Genomic DNA, 17,222 nt, shown 5'->3' with positions numbered 1-17,222 from the left:
TCTTTAATTTTCCATATGGATTTTAGGATTAACTTATAGTCCACGTCAATGAAAAAAACTCATTAGAATTTTTAATGAGATTGCAAAATTTTGTAAACTATAAGGTTAGTGAGACTGACATCTTCATTATATTGAGATGTTCTCACCAAGAAGAGAGGATGCCTTTCTATTTATTGAAGTCTATTTCTGGTTTCAGTGGTGCTTTATAGTTTTCTATTTGTTGGTTTCGAACATTCTGTATTAAACTTATTCCTAAACATTTTATCTTAATCCAGTGTTAACAAAATTGGAGTCACTAATTTTTTTTTTTTTTTTTTTTTTTAAGACGGAGTTTCACTCGTTGCCCAGGCTGGAGTGCAATGGTGCGATCTCGGCTCACAGCAACCTCCACCTCCTGGGTTCAAGCGATTCTCCTGCCTCAGCCTCCCGAGTAGCTGGGATTACAGGCGCCCGCCACCGTGTATTTTCAGTAGAGACGGGGTTTCTCCATGTTGGTCAGGCTGGTCTTGAACTCCTGACCTCAGGTGATCCACCTGCCTCGGCCTCCCAAAGTGCTGGGATTACAGGCATGAGCCACCGTGCCTGGCCTGGAGTCACTAATTTTATATTTCATTTTGTGCTGTTTTAGGTATTAACAGCCAGGTCTATTATATTCCAGAGTTCAAACAGAGTAACCCTAAAGATGTTTTGGTGGTATGTTTTTTCTTTTCAAAAGGCCTATAGCTGAATATTGTGTAGTAGTGTTAAGCATATATTTCTTTTTTTTTTATTTACTTTTTTTTTTTTTTTGAGACAGAGTCTTGCTCTGTCGCCCAGGCTGGAGTGCAGGGGCGTGATCTCTGCTCACTGCAAGCTCCACCTCCCAGGTTCACACCATTCTCCTGCCTCAGCCTCTTGAGTAGCTGGGACTACAGGCGCCTGCCACCACGCCCGGCTAATTTTTTGTATTAGAGACGGGGTTTCACCATGTTAGCCAGGATGGTCTCGATCTCCTGACCTCGTGATCCGCCTGCCTCGGCCTCCCAAAGTGCTGGGATTACAGGCGTGAGCCACCGCGCCCGGCCAGGCATAGATTTCTTATTTCCATAAAACACTAATATTTGTTTCTGGTGTGGTTTTCTATTAACCCAATCAAACGGTTCTTTTCCTCTTCTTTCATCACCATTTTTATCTAAAAGCTTTCAGATGTATCTAGCAGAGATATTATTTTTTAAAAAGTTCCATATATATATACACACACACACACTTTTTTTTTTTTTTTTGAGATAGAGTCTTGCTCTTGTCGCCCAGGCTAGAGTGCAATGGCGCAATCTTAGCTCACTGCAACCTCCGCCTCCCGGATTCCAGTGATTCTCCTGCCTCAGCCTCCTAAGTAGCTGGGATTACAGGTGCCTGCTACCATGCCCGGCTAATTTTTGTATTTTTAGTAGAGACAGGGCTTTGCCATGTTTGCCAGGCTGGTCACGAACTCCTGACCTCAAGGGATCCACTCACCTTGGCCTCCCAAAGTGCTGGGATTACAGGTGTGAGCCACTGCGCCCAGCCTGTTTTTTATTTATATATCATTTATCAGGTCCATTTTGGGTAATGGCCATAGAAACTTCCATTATGGAAAAACACTTTCAAGTACAAGGTCAATATATATGCTGGAATGGTTATTATTTCTATTTCTATTTTCAGTAGAAATTTTTAAACTGCTGGCATGAAATGACCCCATACCACACATATGCGTGTGCACGTGCAGGCATGCACGCACACACACATACACACACACACCATGCTTCCCTTGTGACTTCAGCTCTGGCCATTGGATAACTTGCTGAGGCAAAATGGCTTCAGTGAAAATGTGTTGATAAGGGCTGTCCCCAGTGGTCTCAGGGCATCCCCACCAAAGCTAACCCAAAGACCGTCTCCAGCTGAGATGCTGGGGTCAGTGACCTCCATCTGTCATTCTTCTTTCATCTATCCTCCCAAGGCAAATTCTTCCAAACTAAAATCTCTTTCTTTTCATTCTGGTGAAAAACCCCTCTGAGCCAGCAGTGGCTCCAAGCACTGGGGAGATGGACCATGCAGTAAACACTCGGTGCTGAAGGAACAGGGCCAGGGCCATTCTTGGTGTAGGCATTTGTCAGGATCTGGGACATTTAGGCTCTGGGGATCAGGGAACAGGAGGGACTATAGCTAAGGGGGCAGTGTCTTGGGCTGGATAGAAGGGTGGGTGGCTTCAGAGCCTTAGCTCCTGACTGGAGCTTTAAGGAAGGTTGTGGCTGAAGGGCTGGATCACTGGCATGTAGGCATAGCTAACATGACAGGGATGTGAATAAATGCCCTTCAATCTGGCATCAGGGAAGGTGAGCGTGTGGCCAGTGGCTCTCCTCACAGACACTGGAAGACTTAGGAAGAGGTGAGGTTGAAGACCGTAATATCCCTGTCCCATAGGACAGTAGTCTAGAATAAATACGCAGAGTAATTCCTCCATGTCTCCGACGAGGTTGAATGCCTTGGGGTTCTCCTCAAAGTATCAGTGAATGAGGTACATAGCCAGGTATGCAGCTTTGTAGAGAAGCAGTTTATTAAAACAAAAGACCATAAAATACAAAGGACCACTGTGCAGAAAGTAAAGCATAAACCAACTATCTCATGATCAGTGAAGGAAAGCAACTCTTTTTCCTCCATTCCATATCAGGAAAGTGGAACATCTGTTATTGATTTCTGCCATCTTCACACTTATGGAGAAAGGAAAGGAATTCAGGAGAGCACTCTTATGGCAGGTGCTCACGGCTAGACATGAATTTTGGAAGTCCAGAAGGCAGAGTGTTATGGACTAAATTGTGTCCCTCCCCACCCAAATTCATATGTTGAATCCCTAATCCCCAGTGTGACTGTTTTTGCATATAGGACATTTAAAGTTGTAATTAACGTTAAAACGAGGTCTTTAGGGTGTTGCCCTAATCCAGTATCACTGGTGTCCTTTTAACAAGAGACACCAGGAAAGTGTGTGTACAAAGAATAAGCTATGTGACACCACAGAGGGAAGGCAGCCATCTGCAGGCCAAGGAGAGAGGCCTTAGTAGAAACCAAATCTGCCAACACCTCATTCTAGGACTTCCAGTTTCCTGAACTGTGAGAAGATAAATGTTCTATTGCTTAAGACACCCAGTCTGCTGTTTTCTTATGTCAGCCCTAGCAAATTAATACAGATTTTGGTACTGTGATTGGGATGCTTTGTAACCTAAAATGTGGAAGTGGCTTGGAACTGGGTACTTGGTAGAAAGAAGATACAAGAGTTCTGAGACACATGTTAGGAAAAGCCTGGATGACCTTTAAAACACTGTTGGTAGGAATGTAGATGTTAAAGGTTCTGGGCTGGGTGTGGTGGCTCACACTTTGAGAGGGCAAAGCAGGAGGATCATTTGAGGCCAGGTGTATGAGACCAGGCTAAGCAACATAGCAAAAACCCGTATCTACAAAATGTTGTTGTTTTTTTTTTTTAATTTTAAGGTGATTGTGGTGAGGTCTCAGACAGAAATGAGGAATGGGTAATGGGAAACTGGAATCCTTGCAAAGGACTTGCCCAAATTGCATTCTAGTGTTTTGTGGAGTATAGAAATTGTGAGTGAGGCAGTGCAGAATATTCAGGTGATATTTCTATACAAAGTGATGCAAGTGGAGTCTGTTTTCTCCTTGCTGCTTATAGTAAAATATGAGAGGAGAAAGATAAATTGAAGGAAATGTTAAGCAAAAAAGAACCAGTACTTAAAGATTTGGAAAATTCTCAGCCTGTCCGCATTGCAAAAAATGAGAAAGTATGTTCTCGAAAGAACACTAGGCTGTGGCTGGACAACCATGTGATAAAGAGATTAGTATAGGTCTGAATGGAACCAATTAACCATCTCACCAGAAATGCTGCCAGCCTGAACTGAATAGAGAAAGAGACATGACAAAATGAAGGCCGGCTGTTAGACTTCTGGGATTCTACAGGAAGGTACAATAGAGCCATCCAGTTGCAAACATACGTTGATCTTCAAGAAAAGGGAAGAATGTGATTCTCAAAGGTTCTAATGGGCCCAAAGAGTACAGCTCTAGAGGGCAAGTATGTCTCCTCCTCAATTTCAGTGGGCCAGGAGCCGCTGCCAAGGGCCAAGGGAGCGACACTGCAGCTCCCGTGAGCCTAAAAAGCAGGGCTGCCAATCCAGTTGGCCCAGAGGGCAGAGCACTGAGCCAAAGGGGATTATTCCCGAGACTTAAAATCTAATGGAAGTTGCCTTGCCAGGTTTGAGACTTGCTTGGGATCCATCATTCTTCATTTCTTTCTCATGTCTCTCCTTTGGAATGGGGAAGTCCAGCCTCTGCTTGTCCCACCATTGTATAATATTTTGGAAGCAGATAATCTGTCTGGTTTCACAGGATCACACCTGGAGAATTTTGCCTAAGGATGATTTGTACCTAAAGTCTCATTCACGCTTGATTTAGATGATATTTAAATGAGATTTTGGACCTAGAGTTGAGGTTGAAGTGGGTAAAGAATTTTGGGACTGGTGGGATCATGTGAATGTATTTTGAATGTCTGAGGGACCTGAACTTTGGTAATGGAGTGTTATAGACTAAATTGAGTTTCCCAAAAATTCATATGTTGAAGTCCCAACCGTGTAGTGTGACTGTATCTGGAGATAGGACCTTTAAGAAGGTTATTAAGGTTAAATGAGGCCATGTGGCTGTGGCTCTATCCAAAATGACTGGTGTCCCTAGAAGAGGAGGAAGCCACACCAGGAAAGCATGCACACAGAAAAAAGCCCACGTGAGGACGTGGCCAGAAAGCAGCCATCCGCAAGCCAAGCAGAGAGGCTTTAGCAGCAGCCAAACCTACCAATACCTTCATCTGGGACTTCCAGCCTCCATAAATATGAAAATATATTTCTGTTGTCAAAGTCACCCAGCCTGGGGTACTTTGTTATGGAACCCCTAGCAAGCCAAGACAAATTGTGAATATAGAAAGTAAACCAAAAATCAACTATCTCATGACCGATGAAAGAAAGCAACATTTTTTTTTTCCATTCCATTTCAGGAAACTGAAGCATTTACTAGTGATTTCTGCCAGCTTCACACTCACGGGGAAATGAAAGGTCAGAAGACCTCTTGGGGTAGGAGCTGATGACCAGACTTGGTCCTCCTGTGTCTATGCAAGTGAGACTTCTGGCTAAAGCCACGCCCACACTCCCTGCAGACATACGGCTTCTCCCCAGAATGGGTCCGCTGATGTCGGATGAGGGCAGACTTAAAGCCAAAGCCGCGCCCACATTCATCGCAAATGCAGGGCTTCTCTCCTGAGTGTGTCCTTCGGTCAGAGATAAGGTGTGACTTCTGGCCAAATCCTTGTCCACACACCCTGTCTACATAAAGCTCCTCCTCTGAGTGTGTCCTCTGGTGTCGGGTGAGGAGCGACTTAAAGCCAAAGGAACGCCCACACTCAGGGCACAGATAAGGCTTCTCCCCTGTGTGTGTCCTCTGGTGTCTGATGAGGGTGACCTTTTGACCAAAGCCACGCCCACAATCAGGGCACAGGTAGGGCTTCTCCCCTGTGTGTGTCCTCTGGTGTCCAATGAGGGTGACCTTCTGGCTAAAACCCCGCCCACACTGGGGGCACAGGTAAGGCTTCTCCCCTGTGTGTGTCCTCTGGTGCCTGATGAGAGTGACCTTCTGGCGAAAGCTGTGCCCACACTCAGCACAGACATAAGGCTTCTCTCCTGAGTGTGTGACCTGGTGACTAAGGAGGAGTGACTGCTGCCTGAAGCCACGCCCGCACTCAAGGCACAGGAAGGGCCTCTCCCCTGTGTGTGAGCTCTGGTGCTGGAGGAGTGATGCCTTCTGGCAAAAGCCTCTCCCACACTCGGGACACATGAAGGGCTTCTCCTCCAAGTGCGTCCTCTGGTGTAGAATGAGGGCTATCTTCTGGCGAAAGCCTCGCCCACACTCCTGACACACAAAGGGCCTCTCCCCAGAGTGAATCCTCTTGTGATTAGTGAGGGAGGATGTATACCTGAAGTGTCGCCCACATTCCCTGCACACATACGGCTTCTCCCCCGAGTGCTTCCTCTGGTGTATGGAGAGGGAGGCCTTCTGGCTAAACCGACGCCCACACTCAGGACACAGGTATGGCTTCTCCCCGGTGTGTGTCCTCTGGTGCTTGATAAGGTCTGATCTCTGGCAAAAGCCTCTCCTGCATTCAGGGCACACATGATGCTTCTGGTGGCTGAACAGGCTTGACTTTTTGCTAAGTCCCAGTCTATAGATTCCACGTATGACTGCTCCAGATTCTGAGGTGTCTACTCCCTTCAACATTGTGTCTGACCCCCCAGGACTCATCCTCTGGGCCAGGCGAAGGTCTATTCCTCCTTCTCTGTTCCCTTCTACCCATTCTACTGGGTCCCCTTGATGTGGGCTGAAGAATGTCCTAGAAATTCTGCTTGGCCTCTTTCTTAATGAGGTGTCGGGGCCTTCTGTCTCTCCACTTTCTCCTTTTTCACTAGAGCATCTTGGAGCTTCTAGTTGGAAGTCACCTCCTGCAGATGAGCTTGGGAAGATCTGTGTGGGATGACCACTTAGCGCATATTGTCTGAGGAGCTGCGAGCTAGAAAAGGCCACCAGGTGGGGAAGACTGGGCTGGAATTCTGTCCTAGGCTCTGCTAGAGAGAAAGTCTCGGTCAGAATCACCACAGGTGCCTGTGGATTGTAATACCTGCCCAGCAGTTTTCTTCAGATGTTCACAACAAAGACCTATCTTCCAACCCACAAGGGCACATTACATGCTCTATTGCAGCACAGAAAACCCACACTACAAACTAGTCCTATCAGCCAAACTAAAAAGTTCAAAAAAGCATCACAGGCAGCTTCAGCTCTATACATTGCTGCAAGTAGAGTTACACATTTATCTTCCTTTCTTGGGCACTGCTCCCTTGCTTTTGCTCCAGCTCAAGCCTATTAAACCTTGCCTGAGAAACATTTCTTTGGCCTGCTGTTTATCCAAGAGCCAAGAACTTGGTGTCTGAGCTGCAGTAAGTAACAGACTGATTATGATCTTGAAGGTGCTATAAATAAGATCTAAGCATCTGAAGGGGAGCCATGCTTTGGGCTTCCTTGACTATGGTGACTCAAGTAAGGAGCACCCACGAATCAGATAAGCTGTAGCAAGAGATACTGGTTTCTGTGTGGAATAGGCTTTAGGCCAGGGAGCTTCCATATCAGCCTGATGTGAGTTGTCTCCTGAACTGCTGGATGGACACTCTTAAGTCCTCTTGACGAAGAGGAATCCCTGATGCTGCCCTCCTGGCAAATGAGGGTGCTGTCCTCTAGCCTCTGGGCAGACTGCAGCCAAGTATATTCCCCGAATAGCACTGCACAACACTGTGTACACTGTTTTGCTCAATAATCCAGAATTTTTAAAAAATCTGGCAAATTAAGGAGAAGCTCAGCGTTTGAAGGTTAATAATAGATGACTTATTAGCATAAAGATGTTTCAGGGATTATACATATTTTGGCTTAAGCATATTCTTATCCATGCACAAAAACTGTTAAAACTATACAAATTGACTTTTTCAAAAAATTTTGTTTCCAGGTTTAAATAGGCTGCCAATCGGAGATAATACTAATTCCCATGATGGTATAAATTAAAGGCTCTGGAAATTGGCAGTGCTTTCAGCTTCCATAAGTTGATACCGTAACTCCTATGGACTAAGTCCTTTTTTTTTTTTGAGACGGAGTCTCATTCTGTTGCCCAGACTGGAGTGCAGTGGCGCGATCTTGGCTAACTGCAACCTCCACCTCCTAGGTTCAAGCGATTCTCCTGTCTCAGCCTCCTGAGCAGCTGGGATTACAGGCGTGCACCACCATGCCCAGCTAATTTTTGTATTTTTAGTAGAGATCGGGTTTCACCATGTTGGCCAGGCTGGTCTTGAACTCCTGACCTTAGGTGAGAGACGGGTTTTCACCATGTTGGCCAGGCTGGTCTCGAACTCCTGACCTTAGGTGATCCACCTGCCTCAGCCTCCCAAAGTGCTGGGGTTATAGGCGTGAGCCACTGCACTCGGCAGGACTAAGTTCTTATAAGTCATTATGGGACAACCCTTAATAGAGAAGTCTGCTTTCATCATCTCTGAAATTGTTTGCTGTAGTGAATAAGCAAAGTATTCGGTAAGAGAAAAATAAGGCATTTTCTTATCCATGGCTAGTTTATCTTTTTTACCTTACTTTTGTTTAAAGATTCCTGTTTTTTAACTCAGATTAGAAATTGAGTCTCCTGGAACAAAATTTTTTTTTTTTTTTTAAAGGAGTCTCACACTGTCGCCTAGGCTGGAGCGCAGTGGCGCTATCTCAGCTCGCTGCAACCTCCACCTCCTGGGTTCAAGCAATTCTCCCACCTCAGCCTCCTGAGTAGCTGGGATTACAGGCGCACCTACCACGCCTGGCTAATTTTTTGTATTTTTAGTAGTGACAGGGTCTCACCATGTTGGCCAGGCTGGTCTCAAACTCCTGACCTCGAGTGATTCGCCTGCCCTGGCCTCCCAAAGTGCTGGGATTACAGGCGTGAGCCACCGCGCCCAGCCCCTGGAACAAATTTTTAAGAGCATTGATCAGAAATGTACCTGGCAAGTAGCAACCCATAGCAAGAAACTGAATCAGGGTTTCAAGTGCCCTATCAGAACAGAAGTGAACAATTTAATGGAATTAAACTACTTAACAGAAGACCCTTGGTTCAAGGCAGACAATTATAAATAGAATACTGATTTATATGTTATTCTATTTGTTAACTATTTTTAATCACAAAATATGTATTTCTTATTTTTGACCATACTATTCCTAAGAAAAACTCTTTGTGTCATTGATTAGAGTCAGTAAGATCATATCTGCAATAGGGAACTTCAGCAGCTTTAGGGATTGCCATTCACATTCCATCTGGAATACAGAGAAGGTCCTTCACATTAAAATATTCCAGTGGAAAAAGATGTGAGTTTTGCAAGATTACAGCACACAAAATCACTATACATAAATCCATTTTATTTCTATATACCATCAATAAACAACTGAAAATTGACACTTAAAAATAGCATCAAAATATGAAATACTTAGGGGCAAATCTGACAAGAGATATGTAAGGCCTGTATACCCGAAATGACAAAACAATGCCGACAAAAATGAAAGAAGTCTTATGTAAATGGAGAGCTATACTGTGTTCACGTACTGTAAGACACAGTATTATTTATGTGTAAGTTCTCCACAAATTGATACAGATTCAACTCGATCCCAATCAAAATCTCAGCAGGCATTTTTGATACAAACTGACGAGTTGATTCTAAAATTCATATGAAAAAACAAAGAATAACGAAAAGAACTTGCAAAAAAAAGCAAAGATGGAAGATTTTTTATTTTATTTTATTTTGAGATGGAGTCTCGCACTGTTGCCTGGGCTGGAGTGCAACAGTGCGATCTCGGCTCACTGCAACCTCTGCCTCCCAAGTTCACGTGATTCTCCTGCCTCAGCCTCCCGAGTAGCTGTGATTACAGGTGCGCACCACAACACTCGGCTAGTTTTTTTGTATTTTTAGTAGAGATGGGGTTTCACTATGTTGGCCAGACTAGTCTCAAACTCCTGACCTTGTGATCTGCCTGCCTCAGCTTCCCAAAGAAGATGGAGGATTTACAGTGAGTTCAAGACCTAATAAAGCTACAGTAATCAAAACTGTGGTATTGGCATAGAGACACTAACAGAGGAGTAGAAAAAATGTAGAGTCCAGGTATAGACCTATCACATATGGTCAACTGATCTTCCACAAAGATACATAGGAAATTCAGTAAAGAAAGGGTAGTCTTTTCAATAAATGGTGCTGGAAAAATTGGATATTTGTATGCCCTTCCTCCCCTAAAAAAGTACATAAATTCAGACCTTTTATCAAGTATATTTACTCAAAATAGGCTTACAGACCTAAATGTAATTAAAAATTATAAAATTACTAAAAGAAAAAAATGAGAATCTTTTTGACCTTAGTTTACACTAAAATTTCTCAAATACACTACCAAAACTGCAATTCATAACAGAAAAAATTGAAAACCGGACTTCATCCAAATTAAAAATTTCTCTTTGAAAGACACTATTAAGATTATAAAAAGTAAATCACAGAAAAAATGTTTGTAAATCATATATCTGATAATGGACTTCTACACAGAATATCTGAAGAACTCTCAAACTCAATAATACAAAAATAAGAAACCACATTTTTAAATGGGTAAAAGATGTGAAATACTTCACTAAAGAAGATATAAGATGGCAAATAAGCTCATGAAGATACTCAACATATCAGTCATTAAGAAAATGTCAAAACCACGGTAAGATGCCACTCACTACACAGCTATAAGAATGTCTGAAATTAATATAATAACCAAGCCAAGTTTTGACAGATACGGAACACCTGGAGCTCTCTTACACTGCTGTGGGAATGTGAAACGGTGCAGCCACTTTGGAAAGCAGTTTGTGAGTTTCTTCAAAAGTTGAATATATATTGTATCCATCATCATACAACCCAGCCATTCCAGTCCCAGGTATTTATTCAACAGAAATGAAAGCATTATATTCACACAAAAACTTGCATGCTTAAAACAGCTTTATTTATATTTGTCAAAAATGAAAACCCAAATATCTTTTAATAGGTCAGTATTAAAATGTGACCTAGCCATATAAAGGAATACTCAGCAATAAAAATTAATAAACTACTGATACATACATTATAGATAAAATTCAAAATACTTATGCTGAGTGAAGAATCCAGTTGTATCCTGTATAATCCAGTTATACAAATTCTAGAAAATGCAGACAAATCTTTAATTATAGAAAGCTGATCAGTGGTTGCCCAGGTACAGGGGAGGACAGGAAGGAGTGGGAGGTAGGAGTGAGGCAAAATAAAATTTTCAAGGATGACAGACATGCTTGTTACTTTAACTGTGGCAGTGGTTTCATGCATGTATACATATGCCAAAACTAACCAAATTTCACACCTAAATAAGTGTAGTTTATTATACCTTAAAAACATATCTTACAATATACCTTAATTACTGTATCTTAATAACATTTTTATCATTATTTCACTTTTTTTTTTTTGAGACAGAGTCACTCTGTAGCCCAGGCTGGAGTACAGTGGTGTGATCTCAGTTCATTGCTACCTTCGCCTCCCAGGTTCAAGCGATTCTCACTCCTCAGCCATCCGAGTAGCTGGTATTACAGGCATGCACCACCAGGCTCGGCTAATTTTTGTATTTTTAGTAGAGACAGGATTTCGCCATGTTGGCCAGGCTGGTCTCAAACTCCTGGCCTCAAGTGATCCGCCCGCCCCTCACCCACCTCAGCCTCCCAAAGTCTGGGATTACAGGCATGAGCCACTGTGCCCAGCCCATTTTTATATAATGAAACGCTTTTAGAAAGACAAAAGCACTCAGTTGCTACATACTATAATACCAGCTATATAGTTATATTTAAAAGCAAAAAACAAGACAAAAATAAAATGCCAGGAAACCATGAAAATAAACAAGGAAGAAGATAAAGCAGGCAAAAATTTATTTCTATCTCCCAGCATTCATATAAAATTAATTCCAGTTAGATTAAAGACCTAAATGTTTCCATAATTTATATGGGATTTCTACAAATCAGTAACAAAAAGAATGGACCCACTGAAAAGTAGGCAAACACCTTGAATGGTCAAATCACAGATGGGGAAACAGGAAAGGCCAAGCAACATATGAAAAGATGCTTATGCGCACTAGTAAGCAACTTAAAAACCCCTCTGAGATTTCGCTTCCAGCTGAATAGATGGATAAAACATGAGGTCTCACAATCCCAAATGTTGGTGAGGATGTGCAACAAGAATTCTCACAGACTCCTGCTGGGAGCATAAGCTGCCATGCCCACTTCAGAACACAAGTTGGCATAACTTACATAAGTTGAGGCTACGCATGCCTGTGAACCAGCTACTACACACCTAGGTATATATCTTTTTTTCTTCTTTGTGAGATGGAGTCTCGCTCTGTCACCTAGGCTGGAGTGCAGTGGTGCAATCTCAGTTCACTGCAATGTCCGCCTCCCGGATTCAAGCAATTCACCTGCCTCAGCCTCCCAAGTAGCTAGGATTATAGGCATGCGCCACCACGCCCAGCTAATTTTTCTATTTTTAGTAGAGACGGGGTTTCACCATGTTGGCCAGGCTGGTCTCCAACTCCTGACCTCGTGATCCACCTGCCTCGGCCTCCCAGAGTGCCGGGATTACAGGTGTGAGCCACTGCACCTGGCCGGTATATATCTTAAGAGAAACTCTTGGATGTGTTCCCAAGGAGGCATACAAGAATACAGAGCAAGATTATTTCATAGCCAAAAGTTGGAAACAATAATATTATGTGCAGAGAAGTTTACAGACATGCAAAACAACACCCTATATGAGTGAAGAACCCATCGGATGGAATAAAAGGATAAAGACAGTCATGGAATGCTAACTCAAAAAACAGAGGTGGAGGAACGGGACACGATCAGGAAAAGTATGGGGCTATTACCTGGTTCTATAACATGCTATCTCTTAGGCTAAAGGGCTGCCCCAACCCTGCTCATTGTACAGTTTTTCATACCTTGCTGTAAACTTAAATAATCTATGATAAAAGAAACAAAGTTTCGAGAATTTACAGGATAGAAATGATGCACAAAAAGCTACCAGGTTAAGAATAGAAACTGGCTGGGCGTGGTGGCTCACGCCTGTAATCCCAACACTTTGGGAGGCCAAGGCAGATGAATTGCCTGAGCTCAGGAATTCGAGACCAGTCTGACCAATAAGGTGAAACCCCATCTCTACTAAAAATACAAAAAAATTTAGCTGGGCATGATGGCGGGCACCTGTAGTCCCAGCTACTCAGGAGGCTGAGGCAGGAGAATCACTTGAACCCAGGAGGCAGAGGTTGCAGCGAGCCAAGATCATGCCATTGCACTCCAGCCTGGGCAACAGAGCGAGACTCTGTCTCAAAAAAAAAAAAAAAAAAAAAAACAGGGGCAGGGACTTAGTCTCAAAGGACAGGAACTGTTTTGAAGATTATGCCAACCACATGAACCCAAGAATGGAGAAATCCTGAATGTGCTCGAGAAAGGAAGCCAAGTGAGGAGTGAGGTTCCCTGACGGAGGAAGGAGATGGAATGCCAGGGGTGCCCTCTCCTGGGGGGAGGAACACAGTGTGGAAGGCAGGCAGTGCCATGCAGCCTCTACCAGTGGCCTAGGAGGCCTGAAGAACTTCCTCCTAGCACCTCAAAGACAGCCCCTCCTTCCTTACCTGCTGAGCTCCTCACTGCCCTGCACCCTCGCCTGCCCAGGGCTTCCCACTCACCTGGACAAAGGTCCAGATGTTCGTTCTCCTCTCTCCAAGGTTCATCACCTTGCTCCAGCTGTTTGATGAGTTTTGGTTTGGAAAATGCAATTCCTACTCACAGGAAAAAAAAAACCAAGGTCATCTTGAGTTAGTGGCTTAAGAGGCTATCTCAGAACTCAGAGCCAACCCAGGAATGCAATAAACCCAGAAGGTGGTAGGGAGGTGCAGGGGTGCAGTAAACTATGTTTGAATGCTAAGAAAGGATGCATACAGGGAGGGGATCCTAGACCTAAAGGCAATATGTTGATTCTACTCTGTGTTGAGTCAATAAAAATATTCCTCCTTTTGAAGGAAGATAACCTTAGAGGAGCCCAGCCAGGGTAAACAGGCCTGAAAAATGCAGTGAGACACACCACACGCTCACAGCGTGTGCACGCACACACACACACACGCACACATAAAACTGCACTATGAAAGCCAGGCATTCTCTGGGGGAATAGGGGAAAAAACCGTTTTTCTGAGTCAGAAGCATGGCAGCTTGCTATGTAAGAGCTTAAAATACCCACAAGCAGAATCTGAAACCTTAAACAGGCCAGCCTTACCCACGGAGACCAGATGGCTGTAGTTCTCCAGCATCACCTCCCTGTACAGGGTCCTCTGAGCAGAACTCAATAGCTTCCACTCCTTCTGGGTAAAGGCCACAGCCACATCCCAGAAGGCCATCAATGCCTGTAACACAAACACATCCCTGCTCACTCAACAGCCAGCCATGCCCACTAACCAACTTAAGCCACTAACCACAGTCAAGGCAGAAAGAAGCAGTCCTAGAGCACCCAAGTGAGATTTATAGATCCTGCTTTTAACCTGAAACCTGGTTCCATATATTCAAGCCTATTAATCCCCTCCATACACTGATGCTGGTTCTATTTCTGGGCTCTGTGTTGTACTGATCAAACACACAAGTTTGATTATCGTAGCTACATAGCAGGACTGGAAATCAGGTAAACCAATTCCTCTCACTTTATTCTTCATGTTAAAAGTTGATTTAGCTATTCTAAAACAGCCCGTGCCTGTGCCTTTCTATGCAAATTTTAGAATAATCTTGTCTATATCTCTAAAAGCCCTTGCTGAAATTTTGATAGGATTCCCATTAAACCTGTATATCAATTTGGTGAGAACTTACATCTTTACTATATTGGATCTTCAAATCCATAAACACAGTATGTCTCTCCATTCGTTTAGACAGTCTATGATTTCTTTCATCAACATTTTGTGATTTTCTGCAAACAGACCCTATACGTTTTGTTAGATTCACACCTAAGAATTTCTTCAGCTTTCTTCTTTTTTTTTTTTAGTAATTTTAATGGTACTGTATTTTAACTTCAGTGACCATATGTTCATGCTATGACATATGATACAATTGTTTGTCTTGTTTTATCTTCTATATGGCAACCTGAGTAAACTTTACTTAGCTTTAAAAGCTTTTTTCCGTTCGTTCCTTGAGATTTTCTGCATAGACAATCATGTCCTCTGCAAATAGGAACACTTTCATTTCTTTGTTAATGATCTGTATGTCTTTTATTTCCTTTTCTTGCCTTATTGCTGTGGTTAAAACTTCCATTTTTTCTGGTAGTAGTTATCCTGTTGAATGAGAGTGGTAAGAACAGATACAACCTTGGTTTGTTCCCAATCATGGAAGGAAAGCATTTACTCTTTCACCATTAAGAATACTGTTCTGGCCAGATGCAGTGGCCCACATCTGTAATCCTCGCACTTTGAGAGGACAAGCCGAGTGGATCACGAGGTCAGGAGTTCAAGACCAGCCTAGCCAAGATGGTAAAACACCATCTCTACTAAAAACACAAAAATTAGCTGGGCGTGGTGGCGAGCACCCGTAGTCCCAGCTACTTGGGAGGCTGAGGCAGAGAATTGCTTGAACCTGGGAGGCGGATGTTGCAGTGAGCCGAGATTGTGCCACTACACTCCAGCCTGGGCAACTGAGCAAAACTCCATCTCAAAAAAAAAAAAAAAAGAATACTGTTCCATAGACCAGAATCAGAGTAGATGTTTAAAAAATTTTTTTAATTAAAAATAAATTATATAAAAAATACTGTTTCACAAACAGGATAACTACTACCAGAAAAAAGAAAAACATATTTTTGTGGGGTGTGGAGAAACTGGAAACTTGCACATTGCTGATGGGAATGTAAAACTATACAGTTTCTATGGAAAACAGTTTGGCAGTTCCTCAAAAAATTAAACATATAATTAGCATCTGATCCAACAATTCCACTCCTAGGAATATACCCCCAAAAATTGAAAGTAGGGACTCAAACAGATACTTGTACACCAATGTTCATAGCAGTACTGTTCACAACAGCTCAAAACAACTTGAATGTTTATCAACTGAATGAATAAAGAAAATGTGAATGAATAAAGAAAATGTGGTATATACATACAATGGAGTATTTTTCAGCCTTAAAAAGGAGGGACCTTCTGATGGATATTTTCAAGAGACAAGCCTTGAAAATATGCCGAGTGACATAAGCCAGTCACAAAAGGACAAATATTGTATGATTCCACTTACGTGGGGTACCTAGAATAGGCAAATTCATACAGACAAAGTAAAACAGAGGTTACCAGGGGCTGGAGGGAGTGGGGATGGGGAGTTATTGTTTAATGGATACACAATTTCTATTTGGGATAATGAAAAAATTCTGGAAAGTGGTGATGGTTGTATATAGTCAATTTTGTGTTATGTATTACCAAAATTTTAAAAAGGATGTTAGCTGTAGATTTTTAGAAGATTCGCCTCTGTTCCTATTGTACTGAGAGTTTGTTTTGTTTACAAATGGTTGTTGAATTGTGCTAAACTCTTATCTCATTAACTGATAAAATCATGATTTTTCTTCTTTAGCCTATCGATATGACCAATATTACATGACTTAAATTAGAAAAAATTTTTTTAACTGAAGAAATTTTTGCTTTATGTTGGTTTATGGCCCAGGATATGTCTATCTTCATCTGTGTTTCCAAAGGCACATGAAAAGAATACGCATTCTGTTCTTATTGGTTGGAATGTCTGCCATTTAAGTTTTATTTCTGTTTGTTCTCTGTTCTCTGGGCTTTTTGCCTCTTTGTTTTCTTTACAAATTTCTCATGGGTTACTCAAACTTTTTTATAATTCTGTCTTGATTTGCCTACAGTGTTTCTTAGTGTATTTCACTGTATAGCTTTTTTTTTTTTTTTTTTTTTTTTGAGACAGAGTCTCATTCTGTCGCCCAGGCTGGAGTGCAATGACACGATCTCAGCTCACCGCATCCCCTGCCTCCCAAGTTCAAGTGATTCTCCTGCCTCAGCGTCCTGAGTAGCCAGGATTGCAGGCTCCTGCCACCAAGCCCGGCTAATTTTTGTATTTTTAGTAGAGACGGGGTTTCGTCATGTTGGCCAGGCTGGTCTTGAACTCCTGACCTCAGGTGATCCACCTGCCTCGGCCTCCCAAAGTGCTGGGATTACAGGCGTGAGCCACCATGCCCGGCCATTGTATAGCTTTTTAAGTGGTTGCTCTAGGTGCTACATTACATACATATAGCTTGTCATAATTTACTGGTGTCATCATTTTACCAGCTTGCTTTTTTTTTTTTTTTTTAAATTATACAAACAAAATCGCTTTCCTTTGCTCCAGGGAGTCCAGGCAACCTTTCAAGTTCATTTGCTGCCTGAAAGAAAGGTTTTTAGTATCAGAAAGAACCTTGCTCTCCTCCAATATCCACATGGAAAACAAGATCAGAAACAAAAGTCCACCATGGAAGAAATCCCAGAGTGATCCAATTTGGAAA

General features: G+C 42.6%; 1 protein-coding gene across 1 annotated transcript in view; it reads right to left on the bottom strand.

Moving 5' to 3' along the window:
* Positions 1-2,548: 2,548 nt before the first annotated feature.
* ZNF169 (zinc finger protein 169) overlaps positions 2,549-17,222 on the bottom strand; it is a 39,750-nt gene continuing 25,076 nt past the window's right edge. The window contains exons 3-5 of the mRNA XM_032164572.2: positions 13,986-14,112; positions 13,402-13,494; positions 2,549-6,680 (exon numbers count right to left, since the gene is read on the bottom strand). Of these exons, the coding sequence (XP_032020463.1) occupies positions 5,125-6,680; positions 13,402-13,494; positions 13,986-14,112 (1,776 nt within the window). The 3' untranslated portion in view covers positions 2,549-5,124. The remainder of the gene's footprint in view (positions 6,681-13,401; positions 13,495-13,985; positions 14,113-17,222) is intronic.

This window comes from Hylobates moloch, unplaced genomic scaffold, assembly GCF_009828535.3.
Source record: "Hylobates moloch isolate HMO894 unplaced genomic scaffold, HMol_V3 SCAFFOLD_10, whole genome shotgun sequence".
NCBI lineage: Eukaryota > Metazoa > Chordata > Mammalia > Primates > Hylobatidae > Hylobates > Hylobates moloch.
Note: the sequence above shows the minus strand (reverse complement) of the source record. Positions and strands in the feature narration are given on the sequence as shown.